Here is a 24,796-nt window from a genome sequence, read left to right on the forward strand (position 1 = left end):
GAAAAATCACAGGATGCGCACGCATACCGTTTCATCGTTTGGTTGGTCTTTAAAATTAGAAACCATGTGCTTATTTTTCTGATAAGTTTGCCCGACGCTAGTAAGTCAAAAGTAATCGCTTAATATGGCGGCATACGATTTTAAAAAGAAAGAAGAGGTAGAAGAATATTTAAAGAATCTTTATATAGAATATCAATTTGGATGTTTAAGTGAGAAGAAAGCTGAAGGTAAGCACCGAGGCTGTTGGTGATTCTAACCTCGTATCTCAAATGTTTGACATTTTTCGATAGTTTGCCATCTTTTGGGTGATTATCATGAATCTATTAAGCAAAATCCCAAGGAGGCGCTAAATCTGTATAAGAAAAATTGTGACGAACGCGGTTATGGGAAAAGTTGCACAAAATACGGCGATTACAGAGTAATGGGTGAGTAAAAATGGCGCGTGCCTCGTACCGGGAAAATCAAAATGTTGCCCACGGTATTTTCGTCTCTTCGCCAAATATGTTATTTATATCATGTTTTATCTTTTTCAAATTTATATCGTTCGTTTAATATCTTACGTAATTAACTAATATTTAATGGTAACTAGTATTTGCCGAAACTGTTATTTGCTATTTATAAATTTGCAAATTGAATTTTTATAGGTACAGAGTGTGAGAAAGATTGCAAAGAAGCATTCAAATACATGCAAAAAGGTTGTGATAAGGACGATGCAAGAGGCTGCCTTCACGCAGGCGCTCTTGCGATATCTCAAGAAAAACTTGAGCCAGTCAGGGGTACTCAGGTCTTGCTTGGAATGAAACTATTAAAAAAAGCTTGCGATTTAAACCAAGAGAAAGCTTGCTTCTTTTTGTCAGGCATTTACTTAAGCGGTATCGAAGGATACGTAGAAAAGAATTTAAAAGAGGCCTATAAACTGTCATTAAAATGTTGCGAATTAAATAACCCATATGCTTGTGCTAATTTGTCTATAATGCACAAGAGGGGCGATGGTGTGCAGCAAAGTGCGGAGCTAGCAGAAACTTTCAGGACACGAGCTAACGAAATATTAAGGGATCTAAAAGAAAATAAGAGACCATTGAAATTTCATCAGGGAATCGATCCTTAATCTTATTTAGTATAAGATTGTTACATATAGTAGCTATACAGATGAAATTTTGTAGCGAATATGGTAGATCGATTAAATTATGTGTTCTTTTATCGTGCAAACAATGTGAAATACTAATTTTGACATTTGCATTCGTCGCTTTGTACAATGTCAAGAGATATCAATATTGTAAATGTTAAAGTGTTACGATATTTTCAGTTCTACGATCAACAGTGTTTTTTATCTCTACCGACTGCTAGCAGTTCAACAGCATACGCACGTCCGACCGGCAGTTCGGGCGCAGATTCTCCCTGGCGCCGGTTCTGTTTCGGTTTAGACTCTCCAATACCATTCTTTTTGTTCATCGCGAGTGGTGCGTCTTTGAAATTGGTATAAAACTGTGGGAGCTTACGAAGCAACGCAACTGAACAAAGTACCTTAGTACCAAATAACAAATTACTGCTCAAATAATGAGAAAGATTGTCGACGACAAAAAGCCGATTAATAGGTTATCGGTCGGTAGGCGTCGGCGACGAAAAACCAACTAATCGGCTATCGATCGGTAAAGTGTTAATTGTTGATTAATTATTTAAAAACGAATGAACCGAAAATATTCTTGCAATAATTTATCAAATATCAAAATAGATGGATATGTATGAAAATCGAATATATATTTGTCCACAAATGTAAACAATAAATATTGTTCCTTATTATGTTACTTTTTATAACATAATGAATGACAAAGACTGTATATCTGCGCAATTCACATGGTTTTTACATTAAAAGTTACTGTTAATTGCTTCGTTATTAATTTAATCGATTAATTCGCAAACCCATTACTACATCATTGTATTGTTTAGTAGTGAAAGTGAAGTTACATGTGAATTACTGTCTGTAGTACCGTATGAAGTACCGTCTACTATGTACGATTTCCCGTCTCTCTTCTCTTCCCTGCCTCTCTCGTATCGCTCTTTCTATCGGCCCCTCCTACATTTTCAAAGTCTCCCTCCTTGGCACAGGTTCGACGTCGCTATAGACTGTGGACTATAGATTATAGATAAAGCTGGTTTAAAAGCTGTTGGCCAGTTTGTCGGTATACCAGAAAGACCATGCGGTGCTACCTGTTCAGTGCGAGCAGCTCGATCACGGCCATACTCGCTGTCGCGTTCCTCGGCCATAGTGCTTTGGTAAGTGAGAATTCCTTTAATTTCACTTTTCATAGTTTGTATTTTCGATAAATATGTGTTCATAAGAGATTCTATCTCACGTGTGAAATTTTTATTTATTTTCCACTTAAAATGTAAGATTCTCCATTTAGAATGTCGAGTTTCTGTACATTTCCACATAGAACGTGGGATGTCTTTTTATTGTAGTTTTCAATGTAGAATTTCCATATGTTTTTATTTGAAAGAGATCTGGAATATAGGATGTTTTATTATTCCCATTTGGAATGTGAAATTTCCGCTTATTTAGGTTATAAAAGTTTTATTTATTTCTATAGACATGTAGACCTTGTATTTGTTCCCATTTAAAACGTAGAATCTCTCTCTCTCTCTCTCTCTCTCTCTCTCTCTTTCTATTTCCATTTAATATGTAGAATTTTTAAATATAGTAAGTAAAGCTATTTATATCGTATTTTTTGCACTAAATGTGACATGTATTTCGAATGTAAATAAAACGATGTATTAGAAACAAAGAAAGAGGAAATCGCTCGATAAATGAATTATTACCATGAATGTGTTGACTCGTTCCTTCCCATCATGGTTAAGATAACTGGTTATACGACGACAGTATTACAATGGGCAAATTGTCTTTAAATTATAATTACCTATTGTTTCCAACAGATTTTTGTCACAATTTACGTTGAATTCGCTGTTGAAGTTTGCTTACGTTTTATGATTCCTTTTACTAGATAATGAAGAGACAGAAATAAAATTTCAAATTTCAAATTATCAAAAAGTCTGATCTGTTGATCGTATCTTTGTTTTAATATCGTTGCCGACTTTTAAAATAACAAGTATATAACATGAAATAATAATTGACATTCGTGGTAAGTCTAATCTGAAAGTTCTTATTTTGACACATCGATGAAAAAAGCTATCAAGACGAAAGCCGGTTTTCAAGAAGTTTTTCCCCTCGAGTATCGTACAACATTGAAACCTGTTTATCGATTATTCGCGATGATCCTGTTTCTTTGTTCCAAAAGCTACGAGAGGTTATTTATAGAAATTTATTACGAAAATATTCGTTATAATGTCATTAAATTAATCACTGATCGAATTGTCAAATTGATTAATTAATCACAGAGCAAATAAATAACGTTATACAATTCTTTATAACGCGCCGACTATTTGTAGTAATTATCGTTAGATCATGGTTATATCTATAGATATACATATCGAGAAACGTACGTATTATAAAATATCGAACATAAAAGATATTTGTTATAACGTTTAATATTAAAGCATATTCTTATCGAAACTCCATTCCTTTAGTTTAATTGTAAAAATACCAATTCGATAAGTGATAAGTATAGAGAACGGAAGACGGGATACACACGATATCTATATAACAGAGAATTTTATTCTAGTTTGTCATACGTTGTAATGTTTGGAAGGACGAAGAACGTTTTATTACAAGCCGAAATAAAAATATAAAGTTGCGTGAAAATCTGCTTTCAGGTACCTTATATCAATGAAATATTAAATAATATACCTATCGTTCGCATAATTTATGTAAACGTAGGATAGCAATAGTCGAATTTTATCGACTCCCCTATGGGGTTACGAGGCTTCCGATTACCTCTCTTGCAAACTAGGCCAAACAACAGTCTCTTACGATAACTTGTACTAATTTACGCTCGCTTAAACTAACTTGAACCTAATTCGTCGGTTAAAATATAATTAAGCGTAAGATGATCGACAACCATATCGTAGACTCGTGATCGTTCTGTGATAACTGTGTAGGTGGCCGGCGGCGAGTCGAATGCAGCGATAGATGTGGGAGTTTATTACGAATCGCTATGCCCAGATAGCATACGGTGGATCAGGCAGCAACTTTTGCCGCAATACGATGTATTGAAAGATTACATCAGAGTCACTTTCGTTCCGTACGGGAAAGCATCGGTGAGTGGTGCTATCGCACTTTGCTATGTCATTACCTACTATATCGGACGCGCAACTAATACGTTTTACGCTAAACGCGATAGATAAATAAGAAATAGAATAACGTCGGCAAATACAACGTATCGTACGAATCGAGCCGTATGTCATTTATTCTTATATACTTATTTACATCTAAATAAATAGCATTGGAAAGATCCAATCACGCAAAAATGGCGCTTCGCGTGTCAGCACGGAGAAGCTGAGTGCAATGGGAACAAGGCTCAGGCGTGCGGTATTCACGCGATTCAGAACGGAGAAACGGCTGATAAGGTTCAACAACATACCGTGGCGCTAGTTGGTTGCGCAATGACCTCGCAGTTTCCGCCATCCTCTCTTTCACAGGTACTCGTTATTTTTATTTACCTTTTCTGCCATCTTTCTCGAAACTAGAAATTTAACCGAATATAATTAAACCAATAAAAAACATTGAATTTTCACACGTTGTTACATACTACTGTGCAAACTTTTTAGAAATTCTTCGATATACAGTGGCCTATATCAAATGTTCTAAAACGCGCGTAGAATTGTTTAGAATCGTTCATTTATAATTGCCCTGTGAGAACAAAAGGAATCGGAGATCGTAGGTAAATTGTTGGAGAATCGTTTGGTTGACCGATTCCCGAAAGTCGATTAGCCCGAAAGGATAAAAGAGGAGGAGAACAAAAGAGGAAAGGCCTTTCTCGCCAAATGGAAATGTTTCGTTTCTACGAATCAGCGCGAAGATATTTGACGCTATCTCGGATCCGTTGATATCTGTTCTTGAAACGCGTTTAATCAAAGATCGATCGGTAATTTGGAAAACAATTAAAATTTTGATAGATAGTCGGCTGATAGAAAAGGAAGATAATCAGTGGCCAAGTTTTTAGCCAAGTGTTCGTGTATTTTCGTATTGATTTTTAAGCATGTTAAAGAGAAGAGCAAATATCGATGGATTAAAAGCTGACAAGTTCGTCGATAAAGAAACTCGCGCTACACAAATTTTTCATTAACCGTTTACACCGTTCTAGCTCTAGCTTGAACTTTACGTTAAACGATCGCCTAAAAATACGACGAATTTTGCTGCTTCGTCGAAATAAGAAGAAACTTAAAATATAAAAATCGAAGGTTCGCGACGGGATTAAAGCAAACCTGTTACCTGAGGAATCTTTTCTTCGAGACAAAAGTACGAAACGATTTTCCAGTGTGCCAAGAACGTAGGATTGAGCGAGCAGATCCAAGAGAAGATGAACGAGTGCATCAAGAGTTCTCTGTCGGACGATCTGTTGGTCGCGTATGGCGAGAAAACGAAAGAGTTGGCCGCGAGACTCTCTTTCGTTCCAACGATCACGATCAACGGGGTGAGTACTCGGCATTGCGAGCACGTTTCTTCTATAAGAGCTCGATTAATAGCGAATCACGTTTCAAACGTTAATTCGTCGTGTTTTCCGTCTGTTGCAGGAGATACAAAGCAAGGCGCTGAACAATTTCTTTAAACTAATTTGCGACAAACTGACGGAGGGGGCGAAACCGTCTCGGTGCAGCACAGCTTGAAAATAAACCGTTGCTTAACCCTATCGCCACTAAAACATCTCTGTAGTGGGTCAGATTGCTTTTTATACAAAGCTTGCTGCAGCATGTCATCGTTACGATCCGCGCGAGGGGCCATTACAGTAGGTTAACGACAAGCTCGATATAGGAAAAAAAAAGAGAAGGCGGTACTTAAGCTGTTAGACTAATCCGATTAGCTCGGATGCTTGTCGAGTGCCGCCACAGATTTATCTAATTTAGTTGACTCGAAATATATCCTTCCAAGTTTTTACACCAGATCTATCGATCAACTGGAACGCAGTTAGTCGATCGACAAACAACGAATCGAGTATTTCCTTTTTACAATTTTGTCATTTTTCCTCAAACGGAATAACCAGTTAATGTAGAATTTGCGGAATTTCATCGGTTTTACTAGCACGTAAGTTTTGTTAACATAAGCAACGGGGTACTTATTAATATCGATAACTCGTGACTCGTGAAGTCTAAAAAGAAGTACTTTGTAAAAGTTTTACAAATCACGAGTTTATTATTCTTCTTATTATTGTTATTCTTATTATTCTTCAAACTTATTCGAATGCTTCGAATTCGAGTAATTCGAATTAAATTAATAGGAACGAGGACTCGTTGTTCGTAACGCTTTCTACGAACGAAAATATCGCGATGTATTTTTTGTATAAAAATACTTGTATAGCGAGTCGTTTTCTTAAGGATGTGCAACGATTCGGAGAAAGAAGTCAGAATTCGAACGCCCTTTCGACGAAACTGCGTTCTGCGTTTGAGGATTACATCGTATCGTAGAAAAATTGTCGCTGTCTCTGACTCGATGTACGACGAATAAATAAAAAGTCCACGTTTTATAAGCATAGCCAAGGTTTCTTAATTTCTATATCTTCGTATTAATTTCGTAAATTTTCTTATTAACGATAACGCGATAATAACAAAATTATATCGTGAAATAAATCAGTTCGTTCGCAAAATCGGTAACGTTATCGATAATATTCAGATAGCAAACGCCACTTTTTCTTAAAAAGTCAAAAATAAGATAACATCGGACGTAATAGTCAAAATCGTGTATTTAATGATATATACAACGGTCTATGTACAAAAATATATCTGTCGATGAAATTTATCTAATCGAGCGAAAGCGTATAAAAATCGAATACAAAAAGAAATGGAAACGAGTCTTTGGAAATATGGCGCGTTCACCGCGAAGTCTTCTTCGATCCTCCTCCTATGATAAACAACATGTTTCTCAACCGTCGATGAAAACCGCGTCATCGAGGCTGCTTAGTTCGAGAAACTGTTGTTCGATATCGGAACCGAGCTCTTGGAAGTCAGGCACTTCATCCTCGACCTGGTACCCTGTAAAGTAGAAAACAGATTTGAACGACCACTGTGCGCTAGTTTCGCGAATCTAGTTTAAAGACCTAGACCTAGACTCGACCCTTGAGTCGATCAAACTCCATTAGCTTGGTGATCGAAATTTTATTATTACGCACGTACAACGACGAGACTAGCTTCGATATACATACACGTACGCGTATTTATAATTCTATGAATAAACATAAATCCGAACGAAACGTGATATCGATGAATTTCTCTCGATAAATTCACATCGAGATATCGCTTCCGGCTGCTGATCCGTTGTTTTAAAATATCTTTTAAATTGCTCGCCGCACACCGTTCAAAATACCACAGGGAGTATGCGATAATGGAAATACGCGCGAAATCGTACGATTATCGTCGATCGTAAATGGTATGAAACTTAACGGTTGGAAAAATGAAACGCCCGCATATACGGTGCACGACGATGCACTCGAGCCGTACCTAGCCTAGAGCCTATCGCTGATAAACAGCGAAGAGAACGATTTTAGAAAGGAGTAGAGTGGGGATCGATGATGTGGCTGTATTATTTGGTAGAAAATCGCGGGCTCGAGGGCTGGAATTTAAAAGGGCACGCGTGTGTCGCACGTGGCAGCCGCGTCGTCTGTTTTGGCGCGTGCGTTACGTGCGTGTGCTCCCGGCCAAAAAAGTCGGGAATATTATTTTAAGACTCGGTGTGGGGTAAACGCGTAAAGCGTGTTTGAACCTCCTCTGAGATTAAGCATGGTGGAAGCGAAACGCGCACTGTCATCGGCGGCGCCGTTACTATTTACCGGGACAGAAAAAGGCAGCACGCGCGGACCAGTACAATGAAGATTCGTACGGGTCGCTCGAACAACGCTGCTCGACTTTTTGTTCGAAACGGTAGGAGTCGCGTCTGTTTTATCGCGCGTTCTCGGAATTTTTCTCCAGCTTGCCGTCCATTTACTTCGAACATAGGCGAGAAGGTGTTCGACGCTCTGCGAATTTTACGAAAGATCGATGCATAGACTCTGCCGTAGGTTAAATCTCGTCGATACGAATGCGTAAAGTATGAATGCGTCGATGATTTCTTAGAAATCGCAGAGAATCTCCCATCGATGATTCGTTGATCGGTCGAAGCGACGCGACCGATCTTTCTAACGTTAATCGTGAATCGTTCCCCTTACCTGTACCTTCCACGTGCGATCCTGACGCGCTGACATCGTCGATGAGAAAGCGTTTCACAGATTCGATCGGCACGTACTCTTGATTGCTGTCAAGGTTCATGGAAATCCGATCGACCTGACACAGATTCGTCTGGAACAGGTCCGCGTCCTCGTCCGCGTAAGACTCCGAAGTCTTATACGTTCGATAATTCGATTCCGCGGTGTAGACGATCGCCGTTCGCGCTTGTTGTTGCTGTTGCCTCGAACTAGTAGAAATCGGATCGTGCCGCGAGTTGCTTGAACTTTTAGTCAGGTTAGCCGAAGCCTTGCCGTCCGATGTCAATGACAAGTTGGACAGCGGCGTCGTTGGTTCCGAGTGATTTTTCACGTGTTTCCTGAGACTCGACGGGTCTGTGTACCTTTTTCCGCATCCGCTAACCTGACACGCGTACGGTTTCTGAAAATTTGCGCAAGCATTTTGTTAACAATATTTTTTATAAAATAAGTTTATTTTCCTGTCTAGCACTGATCTGACTTCGCTATAGCTGTTCGCTATAGTTCGAACACGAACACATAGTATCGTACAGGCAAGTATTCGCTACGGTAATTCGATAACGCGAAATATTCGTAGCAGATTTATTCGTCTCTTTTGAGATTCTTGTTTTTGTTCGATAAAAGTCGCGGATATCTAGGTGGATATTTAAAAGAACGGAACTGTACAAGCGGCTCTATTCGTCGTGTACGCTAGTATTGCCTGGTACGTGTAAACAGATGATACTACACGGCAGTGAAACGATTTAGCTGGTAATGGTAATTATTGGTTGGAAAGCCGCTGGACAAGAGGTAATCGTCGAGCGATAATTGCGTTAAGTAGCCGTTATTCGTTGAGCGACAAAATTATCGTGTCCGCGTCTTTTTAAAGCGATAATACATTTTTTTATTGTTACAATAGCAAAATGTTACGTTTCGCGTATCGTAATTCGCAAGCTTTTCGAGTTATCGAGTCAGCTTATGTTCACTGACCTTTCGTGCTACAAAATTTCAACATTGGCGATAAGCGCTTCTCTTTCTTAAAGTTACTCTACGATCGAGTAATATCGCGCGCGATACGTTTTACGTAATTTTAATTGCAAAAAATATCCATTTATCCAAATTTCAAAATATTTCGATACAACGATAGCTCGAGTTTTCACGCGCTTGCAGTTGAAAGATACGAAAGAGTATCGAAGAGGTTCGATCGCGTAAATATCAAAGGATCGCTGTACGAAAATAAATTGCTAATAAAAATGATTATTACGCGATTATGCGACAACTTTTTACTCGTCTTTCGTCACCTGTTCGAATAATCATAATTGAAAACCAACTGTACGCAAATGCGAATACCACATGATGAAATATCGTTCTTTAATTGCGATCGTCTTACGTAACGTAAGAACGCTGTATCGATATTTATCCCAAGATAGCTATATCAGACGCGCGCAGGCGATTGAAATCAAACCATAAATATGTTTTTAAGTTATGCAAATAGCTGACTTGTTAAAACGACCGATTTTGCTGCTTCCTCCTTTTAAATATATATACACACATTTATGATAATCCGAGTATCGTAGTTCAAGCAGGTTTCGATCTGGATAACTAAATAAAATAACAAACTCACCGTGTCGTAATGAGTCCTCTGATGTTTCGCACGATCACTGCTGTTACTGAACGCTTTGGAGCAACCGCGATGCTGACAGGCGTACGGTCTTTCTCCCGTATGAGATCTTTGGTGAATCTTCAGGTTCTCCAATCGTGAAAACGCCTTCTTGCATCCGGTGAACTGTAAAAATGAAAGTACAATTAATTACACCATGGCTCTACAAATGGTGGTTTCGATTAAAATGCAACAGCTTAGAGAAAGTTTGAAGCAAAACCACAGAAGAAACGTATTCGCTTCGGCCAACATGTTCGAGAAGAGTTCAACGGAAGAGGGTTTTTGAGTAAGAACGAAGAACGACTTCTTAATCTCGAATAAACGATTCGAAGAATAATTATTTCTCCTTGCGTTTCCGCTGTCGCATAAAATACGTACTTTCAACTTTTTACAGACAATAAATATCGATGATACTTAAACGCGTGAATCTTCTAGCATATTGTGTATTTGAGAGTTTGACGAATATTTCGAACTAACCGCTGTAACAAAGTATACCACTTGATATAACGAGATATAAAAGAACCCATACCGGACACTTATTAGGCTTTTCTCCGCTATGGACCCTCATATGAATCAGTAGCTTGTATCTGGCGTTAAAAGGTCGAACACGCGGACATCCTTGCCAAAGGCAAGCGAATTCATCTTGGCCGCTTACGGAACCAGCGTAACCCTCTCCCTCTTTGTCTTTATCCTTGTCCCTGTCCCTCTGAACCCGTCTTCCGTGTCCATGCGCGTTCGACGACGAGGATTCCACGTGTCTTCTTTCGATATGTCGAACCAGACCCTCTTGTTCGGCGAAAGCGCAGCCACAGTCTATCCATCGGCACTGATACGTCGACGTCAAGTTGTCGTCTGTCGTTGAACAGTCTGAAACGGAAACAAACATGTCATCAGCGTGTAAACAAGCCGTAGATCTCGAGACTCGAATTAAGGAAACTACTCGAAACTACTCGCTGCACTCGAGAGTGGCAGTCGAGTGCTACTTTTTAGTGCTATTTCTATTTATTTGTCACGTTCTTAAAACAAGCATGATTCTTACCGCCACTTCCTGCGTACATCGGGTAACGAGAAAGAGACCGATTAATCGTTGAACGGTGCGAGATCGGTGGCTCCCGAAAGTACCTTACGTCTTACTAAGTATACTACAGAGTGCTATAGCAAGATACGATTTAAGGTTATTTCCTTTGAAATATGAAATTTACGATTGAAAATATGCTGCTACACTTCGACGTAATATACTGTAATTTAATCAAACGCATTAAATAGCGTAAAAAAGTGAAAAAAAAGTGAGAAACAAACCAATGACCATAACGACGGCTTACCGAATTATACTTTAAGAATCGCGTAAATCGATACGCATACATATATATACTAATGGTCGACGGATATTAACTAAAAACAGCTTTAGACTCACCGAAAGATTTGCTTCGGGTGTCCGTGTCGCTCGCAGGCTTGGACACCGGCACTCTTCTGTCGGTCAGCAACAGTCCTTCGTTCCTGGGCAGAACAACTTGATTCGCAAATCCGTCGTTCAATCCAGTATCGTTGACGAAATTCATCGTGGACACGCAGGTTTGCTGGCCGGATACCAAGTGTCCAACCGCGTAGCAAGATCCGTTCAGGTTGGAAAACGGATCCTGAAGCTCTTCCAGGTACGTGGACGACGGGGAAGAAGGAGACTCCACGTTGCTTAACAACGACGTAGGATCGCCTCTGATTAAACTAAGATCGAATTCGTCCGTGGCTGCCTGCATGCAACCGTTGAACGCCTGATCGTCCGTTTGATTGTGAAGGACGAGGGGCAAAGAGGTCAAGGATACGTCGTCCTGATACTCTTGGTAATCCTGATATCCCTGGTACTCTGGATAGATCGTATTACAGAAAGTTCTTGAGAAAGAGAATGCAGAACCAACGGATGGTAATCTTTGGCTATTGGAACAGTCCGATGCTTCGCTGCGAACGACATTGTTCCAGGTTGGCGTGGTAGCTTCGCTACCTGTGCTTACTGGCGACCTGTCTGTGGACGAATACGGTTGACAGGGATACTGGAAGACGGTGGTGAGTTGCTCCCAGTCCGTGTACTCTCTGGGGCTGAAACTGTTTGGCAAAACGGGAGAGGAGACGCTGTCTGCGTGAGAAGCGATCCAACAGGATTGATCGCTGGTGTTTATGGTCGCGACAGGTGCCAGGTGCAAACTGTTGAAAGCCTCGTGTTTCGTGTTCTTGGAAACCGCCCGTTGCACGTCCTCTTCGTTTCTGTTCGCGTGGTAATCTTCGAGATGCATGTTGCCGCAACCTGAAACTTTCGTTTTTCCGTAAATTTTCCGATATAAAATTGACTTCGCGATACGGAACGGAAGGTTGGCATTCATTGGCAAAATTATACGTGGCAGGCTGGCGTCTAACGGAAAGTTACAGAGGCTTTAAGAAGACGAGTCGGGATGTTGCAACGAGTGACGCGTGATAGAAAGCGATAGTGGGTCGAGTAATCGCGAGTAGCACGTGAGTGAAACGGTATTGCAGGAATTTCTGGAATTACCGAGCCTCCAACTAACGTGCGATAGCATCCATGAATGAACCGTATGTTCGACGATAAATGGAGCTCGCATAGGTTCATGGACCTTTAATAAAATTCAGTTGCCGTTATTTTCAACTACCGTTTACTAATTTTAGTTCCGATCGTTTGACTTTGAACTCTCGATGCTCGTCGCGATATCCACGCTCGAAAACAACGTTCGACGCGGAATTCGTTTCTCGTTCCATTCGTTAACGACGTATTTACTTATTCTCCTTCTTGCGAATGCCGCGACCATCGATCACAAATCGAACCGACTTAAGAAATCGGTGCTATCGAATCACCAACCGACCAACGACATCACGATGCTGCAACCAACTTAATAACCTCCGTCCGAGAAAACTTCACACTGTCCACTTACGAGATCCGCCCGACCGATCAGACTCCCCAAACAAACTCCGCGGACACCGAGCGTGTCGCAGAAAATTTCTTCTTCGATAGATCGTCGACGACTCTTCCGACGTGATAAGCTTATCACTTGTCAAGGTCTACGCGTCACGCGCGATGGCGCGATCTTGATCGCGACGAGGAAGAATCGAGCGGCTACAGGGTGGCCGAACGAACGCCTGGACACTTTGCGCCTATCCGATCCTGAAGATATAGCTCGGCTACACCCGTTCCCGCGTCACTGCGACGACTATCAGCCAGGACAAGACATCGTAGTGCTCTTCCAGCGGACGACACGGAGGATCCCCTCCATCCCTGCGCCAGAAGCAAGGAAAGAAATCTTCGAGAAGGGTACGCGCCGCCCACTCGCGTGGCCGTGCTTCGTTTCCCTCGTGCAAGCAAAGAAGAAGAAGAAGAAGAAGAAGAAGAAAAATAAGAAGAGGAGAAGAGAAGATCGTCCGGCACTTGTGCATTTCTCTGCACTTGCCTCGACCTCGTCGGTTTCAGGGTGGCACGACACATCTGCGTGCGCGTCTGTCGTCTCCCTTTTCCCTCGCTGCTGCTCCTTCGAATTCGTCTTCCACGGCACGTTTTTGTCTCTTCTTAGATCGTTCGAACCGATCGTCATACCCGATGGATTGTCATCGAGGCTGACGAACTGCTACCAGATTGCGTCATCCGTTGTTTAGCGTTGCCCGAATGCCTTTTGATTCGTGCGATTAATCGACCGGCATTCCCTTGATTGGCTGCTGAACAGGATCGATCGGTATTGCCTTCGTGGTTAAAGAAGCGGACGTTGTATGGGAGGGCGTGGAATCGCGGAGGTGGCGGTGGTGGTGGTGGTGGTGGTGGTTGTTTGACGGATCCAGAATCCAAGAATCGAGAGGGCGGTGCATGGAGCTACGGGGTTGTTGCGAATGAGAATCGGCGAGTTGGTCGCGGTTTACAAATTAACTCTCTACCAAAGCATAGATTGCGTTATGCCTGACTTATGCGTGCACGCGTGTCCGTACGCGTGACATATGGATTACTTTGTACATCGTACTTTTATAAATATACCAAAGGATCGCTGAAAATTAATCGAACGTATACGAGTTTTGATTTCCTTTCTCAAAGTATTCTTACAGTTATCCAGAGTGCAGGATTTATTTTTAACCGGTCATTGACGCCGAGAAGCGATTCGGTAGTTGGACGTCGCGTGGCGATCGGTATCTCTTTGAAAATCTGTTAAGGAATATTCAAAGTCGAGGTGCATCGGGCCTCGGGCGAGAGATGGAAGCGGTGAAAGTGGCGGGAGAAGGGGTGCTTAGACCGATCTTTCGTCGCTCGAACCCCGAGAATCGGGTGCAAGGCAAAAAACGTAAAACCAGCTGCCGCACACGCGTCACTTATTAACAACAGCTTCTTCGCGCGCACACATGAGGGCAAGTCGTTCACTCCTTCCTCCTATTACAGCCTACTATTATTTCACTGACCTCCCCGTTCTCCTCCTCCTCCTCCTCCTCCTCCTCCTCCTCCTCCTTCCTTGCATCTCGGACTTTCGCATAAATGCGCTTGATATCGTTGCGTTCTTCATTCGGTATTGCGTTGCTTATGTTTCAAATACTTTACGCCGCATTAGGGTAACCGTCGCTAGTTGTTTCAAGTTTTTGGTAAGTTTAGGGGCGTGTCGATGGAATACCGCATGCTGGATGCACCTAAAGTTTTGGAAATTATTTCCATTATGTTAACCCTCTCGCGCTCCATGTTTCGTATACTATACGCTGTATTGGTCTCGTTAGTTCAAAAATGCCCTACCATTCTGAAACTGAACAAAATTCAAGTTTCGTTTGCTTTGTGTCGAGTTTGCTTCTCTTTGCTCGATTTAAGATAACAGCTGTCTGTATTTGAAGCTGTGGAAACAACTTGAAGCTCGGTTCTGAAAGGGACGAGGAATCAGACTTGAGAAAAGATTTGTCATTTCGTGGTTTCGTGTAAATGATTTTCGTGTCGTTTAAAGCTATATAGGAATTTGGATTGCTTAGTGAAACGGTTTGAAAGTATAGCAGGGAATACGAGGAATTTAAAGGTACAAGGAACATTAAAAATTAGTAGATTGAATATGCTCGACTGTTTAATTTCTTCTCAAATGTACTAACCTACCACTAATATCTAAATATAAAAGTACAAATGGAGGACAGCACGAAAATTCGTAGAAAATTATATATTATTCTTATTGCATTACCCAACTTTTCTTATGTATCGCATTCTTTTAAGTACGATGAAACAAAATGCGCGATACTTTCTAGTTGGCGTATGTGGCTTGTCATGTATAGTCGCATTAAAGAATCCGAGTAAGTTAGAACGAGCCAAGGAAGAATAAGAAAAATGGTAGACTATCGTACTTGGTTCATTGACTGGCCAGTCCAAAACGCGTTGTTATGATTCCATAGCGATTCTGGCGACATCGCGATCCTCGAAAGTCGGAATGTCCTCTGTTTCTTCCAAGCAAACGCACACAGAAGCGCGATCGTGCATCCTTCTATTCAACCCTTGTGTATGTATAAATGCGTGTATATAGTATGTACTGTACATCTTGACTGCTGCACTCACGCATACGCACGCATACATATATGCACGCATGCGTTCACAGTTGCATCTTATGGTCGGGTTATACGTCATATTACGGGTAGATAAGTGATAGAGTGGCACATGTGGCCTGCCAGCCCTCTATGCTTACATTATACATACTATGCCAGCTCTCGACCACGCTTTTTTGTCCAGGCACCTGTCAACTCCGTTCGTACCATAGTCACCGCATGTGTACGACTGCCATTAAAATAAATATACTGGAAAAAGGATTTCGATCGTACACCCCATACGGATGCAATAACAGAGAAAGAATGAAGAAGGGAGAGAAAAAAAAGGTGCTTTAACGAACGTTTAATCGGAGGGGATTCAACGCGACTCGTCCCTTCGCGATTTCCAAAAGGCTATCTACGTAAGTGAGACTGAGTTTCCATGTTCCGTCCATTTGATCAGTACCACGATGACAATCGACAACTGTTTCTCTGATTAGAAAGGAAGTTGAAAATGTCCTTAGTTTGAATTTTAGTTATATACATCGACCATCAAAAACGTTATTCTATTTAGTTATTACATTTATTGGAAAACCAAATGATTTTATTTTATTCGCTGTTTCGCATTTATATGATACGAACTATTAAACAAATTTACAATAAAGTAACTACAAGATATAAGAATAGGGAAGAACTTTCAACTTGTACCAAATATCAACAGATATCCTAATTATGGTCGGCACAATTGTAAGCGTACTTACTATTAGAAATTAGAATTACAATTTTATTTTTTAATATCTGATTTTTACGTTTACTAGAAATACGCATTGATCTCTCGAAGAAACGTCTTCTATGATAACCGATATGACGATGATTAATAGAAAAAAATAGAAAGTAAAGTATAATGAAGTAATTGAACATTATAGTGTGAGTATACTCCTCAATGAGTTTTCCTATGCAGTCTATGAAATCTATATCTTGTAAATCGTAAGAAAAAACTGCGTTTGAGAAACTTATATTTAGGACGATGGAGTTTCTAGAACGATGGATAAATAACGCCGGAGAATATATTGAAAATAGTGCGGGACGCATCGCATATATACATAAGTACGTGTCGACGTTCAGCATTCGGTCAAGCGACGTAAAAATAGAAAGACGTGCGCTCTGCATGTGACTTCGTATAATTAGGTACCGAACCCGAGAGCCGTCTCGTAGTATATCCCATACGTTAGAAAGATAGCACATTAGAACTTAACACGGGGCTGAACGATGTTTTTTCCCCTAGGCACGTTGACGGATCGGTTATGAAACATTATATAATTTCTGACGGGACGTGATGTGGCATGCGAGAACGTCGTGCCTGATCTATACGAACGAACGATTTATTGCTCTTTCATACACCGTTTAACAAAAATATTTGGACCCTTGTATAAAAATTAACAAAAAAAAAAAAAAAATAAACTAAAGATAGAATTTTCGTAGCTCTTGCTCGACAAGATAACAATCGATATAATCAGTAAATGGCAGTCAAATCGAAATTGTATGTATCGTGTCTTAACAACGAGTGCGATGAAACTGAAGTACTCGTATTCGTAACAGGAGCAATTTTCTTCTCAATTATTGGAAAGTGTTGGATACGACCACTACTCCATACAATTGTTAAACAAATTACATTGCCCGATCCTTTTTGACACTTTTGATAAAAGTCCATGCAATTAGGAACTTCGCCCGGAAATCCCTTTATAAGACAACTCGGTTTAACGTCAATCACACGTGACAGATTTCCTAGTTTGGTTTTAATCAATGCGATGTATGGGCTGTCCTAAATAATTAACAGATCTATCGTTAGACTGTTATCTTTTGAATGAAATTTCGAGAAGGAACATACCTGGAAGAGGATAGCAAGATATCTTCCTGTAGGGTCCCACTCCATTGCAGTTATTCTTCCGCCGACAGTAACGTAACTGTCACCGTCATCCAACGAAAAGTTAACTCTTGTTAAATCCATCAGAGGCACGGCCAGTTTGACGTCGTCGAGAGAAGGCTTCTTAACATCGAAAATATTTTCTTGCAGAGGTAAAGAAAAGATTGTGGCAGGGTCTTCGTTCGATGCAAACAACAGACTCAAATTAGGACCGAAACACGCAACAGCCACACGACCATTAGGCACTGTCCATTTATCTGCGTGCCATAACGTTGCTACTCCTGTGTTCCAAATTCTATGCATAGTTGTTAATACGTGAAATAAAATTTTATGCGACGTAAGAGATAAGAATACAAAATCAATAATACGGTATACCTAAATATATTTCTACACGAGGCTGAAAACAAATGAGAACCGCAAGACGACCAACGAGCGAAACATAGGCCGTCACCTCCGACTCGTCTCAATGGAACACCTTCTTTTTTAGAAGTATCCCAGATAATCATACGTGTATCAGCTGGAGAACAAGACACCAATAGATCACCCTGCGGATGCCATCTAACGCTTGTTACAGGAGCATGATTTCTTTGTTTTAGCAACACCGCGTGACTGAGAATATTACTGGCTGCCCCTAATTCTATCGTCCAAACTAAGACACCTGTGTGACACGCTACTGCCAGTTCTTTGCCAGTGAATGGTCTCCAATGTATACAACAAACAGACTTTTGAGCGCCGTGTCTTAAAATCGGTATTATCGGTGCTCCATGAGAAAATATACGTATACGATCGTCCCATGTAACTACTGCTAGTCGCGAGCAGTGTGGATGCCACGAGATACACCTGGCCTACAAATTAATACTGCAAATATAACATATACCGCGAGAAACATATACTGCGGTTTATGTTAATACCGTACCAAAGATGTTTCCCAGTCCTTTGTGTGAACAACGTCCGCAACTGATCCAGATCCAGAAGTAGGTAAAGTTTCTTTCTGATATATTCCTTTGTCTACTAAATCTAACATCCACTTGAGCCTAAAATTAAAATAATGGAAAATCAGATATTAAAATTAAACAAATATTTCTGTACCAGCTATTATTAATACCTCGTAGCTATCAAATGCAAGATTGGTGTAATTTCTTGCGGTTCTGCGGACGCAGCCAGACAAACAGCATCGATTAATCCTTTCTCTCTGCATACGCTAGCCAGCCTTCTAAAGATGCTATCGTGAACTGGTAAAAACAAATCACCGGCACAAGCTGTGCGTGCCGTTTCGCGTGTAGCAAGAATATCAGAAGTAATAGAAACTTCTGGATATTCTCGCAGATATTTGGCAAAAGGTCGTAATTCATTGGTCAGGTTATCACAATCACAGTAATGTAAAACGTCCTCTATAAGTGCAACAGTAGCCAAGTCATCGGCAGAAGGGCAATCAAATTCACGCAGAGAGAATATTTTTATCATAATTACTCGTTTAGATACGTACTTGTCTAACCTATAAAAATAAGATACGAAAGAATAAAATTCTACAGATATTTATGCGCAGGAAATAAATAACGAATAACCACAAGATAGCTATTCTCTTGGAAAAATGAAAGACGATTATTGGAACGAGTAGATTTGAAAAAGAAAGACCAGTTAAAATACTTTGAGATGAAACGAATCTTATACCTTTGTTACATCTAAAGCCGGATAAAATGGCGAACGAAAGTTTACATCGGTTACCATGGCAACATCCAATCGTGACACAGAAACGTAATACTATTGCGCATGTGGCAATTGGCTCCTATTCAAAACGTTTCAATCACGAAGACAAACTTTTAGTCAAGTTTGCTACTAGAAATTCGCATGACATTCAACGTGTGTGCATTCGTGTATTACGATTTAGTCCAAAAATCTCGCAAACATACATTTTCTGTAAAAAGATCTTTTCAAAGTTGTGGAAACGTGATTAGAGGTTGAACATTCAGCGAGTTACGTCGAACGTGACACAGCTAGAAGTAGGGGTTCCATTGGAGCAGGGTGGGGACCAAAAGGGAGGGGTGAGGTGGGGACAGCAGTATGTGGTCGCTATTCGTGCGGCGCGGATTACGTATTAGAGTTGTCTTCTGCTACGGATAGGTCTCGTTTATCGGTTCGTATCGTTCCAAAGCTTTTTCTCTCAATAAGAGTAGCAACGTGAGACACACTGGTCGGCGGACAGTTGTTAAAATGCTACCGCCAAGGTAGTAGCAAGATCAATCGCGATCAACATGGTTTTGGTGGAGCTGTCGCTGTAGAAAGTTGGCCGAGATCGCTGAGAAGACGAGAGACAGAAGGGAGGAGGACCAGCTCGGTCTTCGCGAAAGATGGGCAAGGGTTCTAAGCGGAAAACTCGATGGAGAACTCTCAGCATTGGCAGTGAGTGTTTTCTTATCAATGAAATTTATTGCGAGACACGCGAACGTCGCTTATGTCCGAGGTTATGATGCATGCTTTCGAAACTTGCGAGTGTATCTCGTGGCCGCACGTTCTCGGTCTAGTTATTGATCATTGATCACATATAGACATTTATCGTAAAACGCAGCCCGGTTATGTGAATTGCTATTTTGCATGCTGCGTGGTATCGAACGTGTGCGCTCTACTGGTCACCGTTGTGGCCGTGACACCCGATCTGTTCTCACCAATTTCTGTATAATCTCAAATCAATTTCGAGGAGATTGTGAAATAATAAGGGTGGTTGCATTTATACGACACGTCGTGTGCCGAGACACGCTGTTTTTTTTGCCCGGCAACGGAAAAAACGCGTTCGCGATAAACAACGACATGGGACGATCGTCGCGTAGATGAACGAGTGTACAGCGAGTCAGTTTCATCCGGTGGCAATGCGCGATATTACGAGGAAATTTTGCCATTCTGCTCGGGACCATTTCCTAGCCAGGCATCGATCCGTACACCCTCCATGACTTTCCTCCTTCGTGGAAATGTGTCTACTACTACGCTCTACACGCAACTTTACGGTACGTCAATGTCTGTCTTCTCGTATTTTAAGCGTCTCTTTTCCTCGATTGCCCGAGCTATATCTCCGTCGTCAACGACCCGTTCTAATATACGCTGCTTTTATTCTATACCCAACCCGGTAATATGTCCAGCGTAAACTGTAGTGCAAAAACAAAGTACGCAGTTTCGTCTGTATCCTACCGCGTGCTCTTCTATAACCTATGTCTTTTATTTTCCGGTTGAGACTTGTGCGTTTGTCGCTGCGATGTTTCGAACTCTGACGCGAGGTGCGTTCTCGTCGTTGAAGGGTTTGCCCCACGAAAGTCGTGTGTTCAGACACTAGAATTGCACACGATGATAGATACCGTGGAAATGCGCCACAAAAATGTCACAGACAATGTAAAAATGTGGAATTTTTAAGGCATCAGGAAAAAATCAGGTTGGTTAGTTCCATTCCAACCGCGTGTCGTCGAGAAGAAAACGGGGTGCAAAGATGGTGGTAGTATATATATATATATATATATATATATATATATATATATATATATATATAGGATGTCATCAGAAGGTGAAAGAAAGTCGTGTCTCTCGTTCGACTTGTTTCTTGTGTAAATAAGTATACATATTCCATTACGATTAGCAAATGAAACGACGTATGTATGAAACAAAAAGTAAGGAAAGGAAAGGAAAGAAAAGAAAATTCAATATTCTGTCACTGCTGTAATTCATTCTTGTATCATGTGTCGAAACATGCTTGTTCAATTACTCTTTTGCCGATATACGGTTCTTAGCTATAATCAGGCTTATAAACACAGATTTATTGTGTTGACAATTTTGGTTATAGTAAAGTGTATTTATTTTGATGTTCGGTTTCTTCCACGGTCAACGTCGAATAGCACAAACACGCACGTGAACATGTTAGGTTGGAACGATAATAAACCTCAACGATTGCCAAATATACCTATGTATGTACATCGCTAGTTGTATTTCATAACGTTTTTGTATACATCTTTCGTCGATCCCACCCCCCATCTTCTATTTGTCTGGAATATTGCTTGTACATCACGTTTCGTTTCGCGTTTATCAAACCCGTTGGCGTTATCTTCGCCCGATAAGGTTATGTGGATTATGCTGAAGAGTTACCATAGACGGCGGTACCGTATACATATTAGCTAAGAAATTTTCTTGTACCCGCACGGTTTCCTATATTTTGTAAAATTTTTGATCACTAATTTCTTAATTTCTTTCCATTTTTTTTTTTTTTTTTTTTGTTCTTTGATATCATTAACTTAGTTTCTCTGGGGTTGTTTTCTCTGATCGTTTGTATTATAACGTTATAACATCGTCATATTTTAAAAATCGTTAATGTCGTGATATTTGCAGAAAGCAACTGTAAATGTGAATTACTTATTAGAATGGGTGTATCAAAATTACCTAATAAAATTTGGTATCAGTGTCGCAATTCTAAGCAGTGTTTTAACTGTTGCTTAAGTTGTAAGCGATACAAGTGAACGTTATATATTTTGTTGGAAGCTTTCAAAACACGAATGATATTAGCTAAATAAATATAATAAAATATAAAGGAAAATAAATTCCTTCGCATATAAAAATTTGCTTCTTCCATGATATTAATTAATATTAAACGTTCTTTTATTTTTGACAAGTTATAAATTTGACCGTATACGAATTTCTTTTTACAAAATGAATTTCTTCTTTAGTTCTGTAAATGCATGCTTTATTTAGAATTATTTACAACTTTCTTTTTCATTCATTAATACGTGTATCTAGTCTGATGTATGCTTTTATTTCATTTCAATACCGTGAATGGATGAATTATATCATCGATTTAAAACGAGAATCGCAGTTAGGTAATCGATGTTCACGAAAATATAAACATAGGCGGAGCAGCGTGTAGTTCGCAACGTGGATCGCGTGTCAAATCATCTAATGCTTGGCTAGTGTTTCTAGCGATGCACTAGTTTAGCGATGAAAGTCGGCTCCTTGTGTTTTCCGTGAACGAGGTGGAACGAATTGAATATTTTTTCTCCTGTGCCTTCGTGTTCGTGCTAGCGGTAATTTATTTTTGAAATTGCGTAACAGATCTTTTGTATGCCGTCGTAAGGTAGAAAGAAGTTGCGTGCATAGACGTCACGTGAAAAGAAACTTTCGCACTTTAGATATGTTAAAAAGACGCTGGTCTCGGTTTCTATTTTATTTGGTTAAGACGCTAGTTAAGCCTTTAATATTTGTTCTGCTTGGTACGTTACCAATTATCGTTCTCCTGCGGTTATTAAACCAATGAATAATTTTCTGCGTTGCGTGCGAGTTCGAGATAGTTGGCGCATGCGCGTTTTATCGCTATAAAAGACATTAACTATCGGGTGAAATGATTGGAAAATTAACGTCACGTTTTCGTTTTACTACATAGCGAGAAATATCACGTTGGACATGAAAAAAGATGGACGTATTCTCGTTTAAAAACGTTTTGCATTTACATACTTGAAAGATCAGGGTATTTTGTTGGAGTAAAAGTATTTTTTTCAAGAGCTGTCGGTTACGTCATTGGATAGTTTTTACGATACTTACAACCAATTCAAATTAATATCATAATATATATGATAATTTCAAACGTTTGCTGGAAATAAGAGGAGATTTAAGTTTTATATCTTATCGTCAGATAGTTCAATGTGCAAACTCAAAATTAAAATGATATATAAATTATAGTAGTTTATATCGATTCGTTGAGAATGTTTGCTTCTTCTTCAATTTTTTTTTAGTGTAAAATATAACGTTAATTATAATAATAATAATAATAATCTACATATCCAATATTCTGTATAAGCTATAAAACTAAATGTATTTCTTTTCTTTTCATCTCTTACATCCGATACAAAATATAGCTTTGGCATAAAACAGATGTTATTGCTAGGCTTTTTTTACTATTAGGATGACTCGGAAAAATTAGTAGCTGTGATACGAGATCAGTTGCTATATTTACGTAAAGTTAGTTGTTTAGTGTTTTGAAGAATAGGTTGAATGAAATGTCAATGTTTATCATCTTTTTTCCTATTTTTTTTTTCCCTAGTAGAATCGATTCTGACGAACGCTTTACTCGCACCGATATTAGAGAAAGCAACTAAAGTACGAATATTTCATAGAGTACATATATACTTGAAATTCCTTGAAAAATCTCTTCTGTGCTATGTCTTCTGTTATATACATATATATAGGACTGTTCGTGTGGTGGTTCGTTGCGGAATTAACAGCAGAAAAGTTCCAAATTGTTTCCATTTTCAACGTAGATCGTATCGCCCGTATCGCTTTTATTTTCTTTTATTACTTCCCTGCCCCTTGAACCAGACAGGAAAACGATTTATCTCAATTGCATGAATCATCTTATATAGCATGATATGTACCTATGTACTTCTCACGCTGTACCTATACGTATGCATGTATAAGGCCTGCGCGCGCGTTGCAATTTTTCGCTTCGAACATGGTCGGAAGAGGAGAATCTATATAAATAGCAATTTAATTTTCGATATATTTTAATGTTCGATATATTTCAATTTTCCAGACGAAATATTTATTATATTTTTACGAAAGGCTTCGCTACGTCGTGAGTCTAGCTTTTGTTCGTTAGAACGCATCATTGTCCAGAAGGTGGAAGATTTCTTTGTCACTTTCTTAATCGAGTATAATTTTCGACAAATTTTGCACTTTGATAAATAGAATTTAAATCTTTAAATACGACATATAAATACGTATAAATTAACATTATATTCTAAACCATGATTGGAACAGTTATTACGATATATGCGCTATTTATTTCTAAACCCTCGTATTATTCGATTCTGAAGATACAGGTTTGAGAAAGATTAACAAACTTTAAGCGTTATGCCCTTTTCCAAGATTTGAAATACGAAAGGATTTCCTGTCCCCTCTCCCGTTCCAAGTATTTTCAAAAACGAAACTTTAGGAACTAAGGAAAATGAACGCGATGAGGAATCTACGTGACTTTACAACTTATCTAGCTTATAGAACCTAAGCCCAATCTCTTTGCTGCTTCGATTTTTCGCATTCCGCAAATGCATCTTCCCCTTTTCATCCGCTCAACGTGCGCACATACGTTCTCCTTCTTCTTTCCTTAACTCGCGTCTCTCAACGACAATTCCATTCTTCCGAACTCGATATTTTTTGCGCCTTTTCAGTCTGAATTTCTATACAAAAGGCGTAAAATAAGATTTTTTCTAAATAATCTTTCTCTTCTAACCTTCTCTCCTACCCTTACCTCTTTTTGCGATTAACCCTGTTCTCGTTCTAGCAAATGGAGAGAATTCGCAACGTCGTAACAAGATGTTGAATTAATTTAATCGATCGAACGTTAATTAAAGT

At 39.8% G+C, this 24,796-nt stretch overlaps 5 protein-coding genes across 8 annotated transcripts in view; 3 read left to right on the forward strand and 2 right to left on the reverse strand.

The window, feature by feature from the left end:
- The first annotated feature begins 31 nt into the window (after positions 1-31).
- LOC117210521 (cytochrome c oxidase assembly factor 7 homolog) lies at positions 32-1,889 on the forward strand. The gene is made up of 3 exons (XM_033453636.1): positions 32-227; positions 291-425; positions 645-1,889. The coding sequence occupies exons 1-3, from the start codon at positions 125-127 to the stop codon at positions 1,106-1,108; spliced, it is 702 nt and encodes a 233-aa protein (XP_033309527.1). The 5' UTR covers positions 32-124; the 3' UTR covers positions 1,109-1,889.
- A 241-nt stretch (positions 1,890-2,130) lies between these two features.
- LOC117210522 (gamma-interferon-inducible lysosomal thiol reductase-like) lies at positions 2,131-6,643 on the forward strand. Its single transcript, XM_033453637.1, has 5 exons — positions 2,131-2,274; positions 4,054-4,212; positions 4,396-4,593; positions 5,433-5,588; positions 5,689-6,643. Exons 1-5 carry the CDS (start codon positions 2,197-2,199, stop codon positions 5,779-5,781), a joined length of 684 nt encoding a protein of 227 aa, XP_033309528.1. The 5' UTR covers positions 2,131-2,196; the 3' UTR covers positions 5,782-6,643.
- Positions 6,644-6,833: 190 nt separating this feature from the next.
- On the reverse strand, positions 6,834-13,753 carry LOC117210558 (Krueppel homolog 1-like). Of its 2 annotated transcripts, none has more exons than XM_033453692.1 (6): positions 12,918-13,753; positions 11,396-12,283; positions 10,511-10,848; positions 9,946-10,107; positions 8,310-8,745; positions 6,834-7,140 (listed from the first exon to the last, which is right to left on the reverse strand). In XM_033453692.1, exons 2-6 carry the CDS (start codon positions 12,264-12,266, stop codon positions 7,031-7,033), a joined length of 1,917 nt encoding a protein of 638 aa, XP_033309583.1. In that variant the 5' UTR covers positions 12,267-12,283; positions 12,918-13,753; the 3' UTR covers positions 6,834-7,030. The 2 variants fall into 2 exon arrangements, with proteins under 2 accessions (XP_033309583.1, XP_033309582.1); XM_033453691.1 differs by having other exon boundaries at positions 11,396-12,277; positions 12,918-13,752.
- Positions 13,754-15,705: 1,952 nt separating this feature from the next.
- On the reverse strand, positions 15,706-19,495 carry LOC117210500 (aladin-like). 2 transcript variants are annotated; one of them, XM_033453592.1, is made up of 6 exons: positions 19,097-19,495; positions 18,531-18,920; positions 18,342-18,459; positions 17,801-18,270; positions 17,390-17,720; positions 15,706-17,323 (listed from the first exon to the last, which is right to left on the reverse strand). In XM_033453592.1, the coding sequence occupies exons 2-6, from the start codon at positions 18,887-18,889 to the stop codon at positions 17,015-17,017; spliced, it is 1,587 nt and encodes a 528-aa protein (XP_033309483.1). In that variant the 5' UTR covers positions 18,890-18,920; positions 19,097-19,495; the 3' UTR covers positions 15,706-17,014. The 2 variants fall into 2 exon arrangements, with proteins under 2 accessions (XP_033309483.1, XP_033309485.1); XM_033453594.1 differs by having other exon boundaries at positions 17,186-17,318.
- Positions 19,490-24,796, forward strand: part of LOC117210496 (serine-rich adhesin for platelets-like) — a 52,785-nt gene continuing 47,478 nt past the window's right edge. The window contains exon 1 of one of the 2 annotated variants that reach the window (XM_033453582.1): positions 19,490-19,825. In XM_033453582.1, coding sequence (XP_033309473.1) covers positions 19,774-19,825 — 52 coding nt within the window. In that variant the 5' untranslated portion in view covers positions 19,490-19,773. Of the gene's footprint in view, positions 19,826-20,351; positions 20,425-24,796 lie in introns of those variants that run through there. The other variant, XM_033453581.1, reaches the window with a different exon arrangement.

Source organism: Bombus bifarius, unplaced genomic scaffold, assembly GCF_011952205.1.
Source record: "Bombus bifarius isolate JDL3187 unplaced genomic scaffold, Bbif_JDL3187 scf7180000008206, whole genome shotgun sequence".
NCBI lineage: Eukaryota > Metazoa > Arthropoda > Insecta > Hymenoptera > Apidae > Bombus > Bombus bifarius.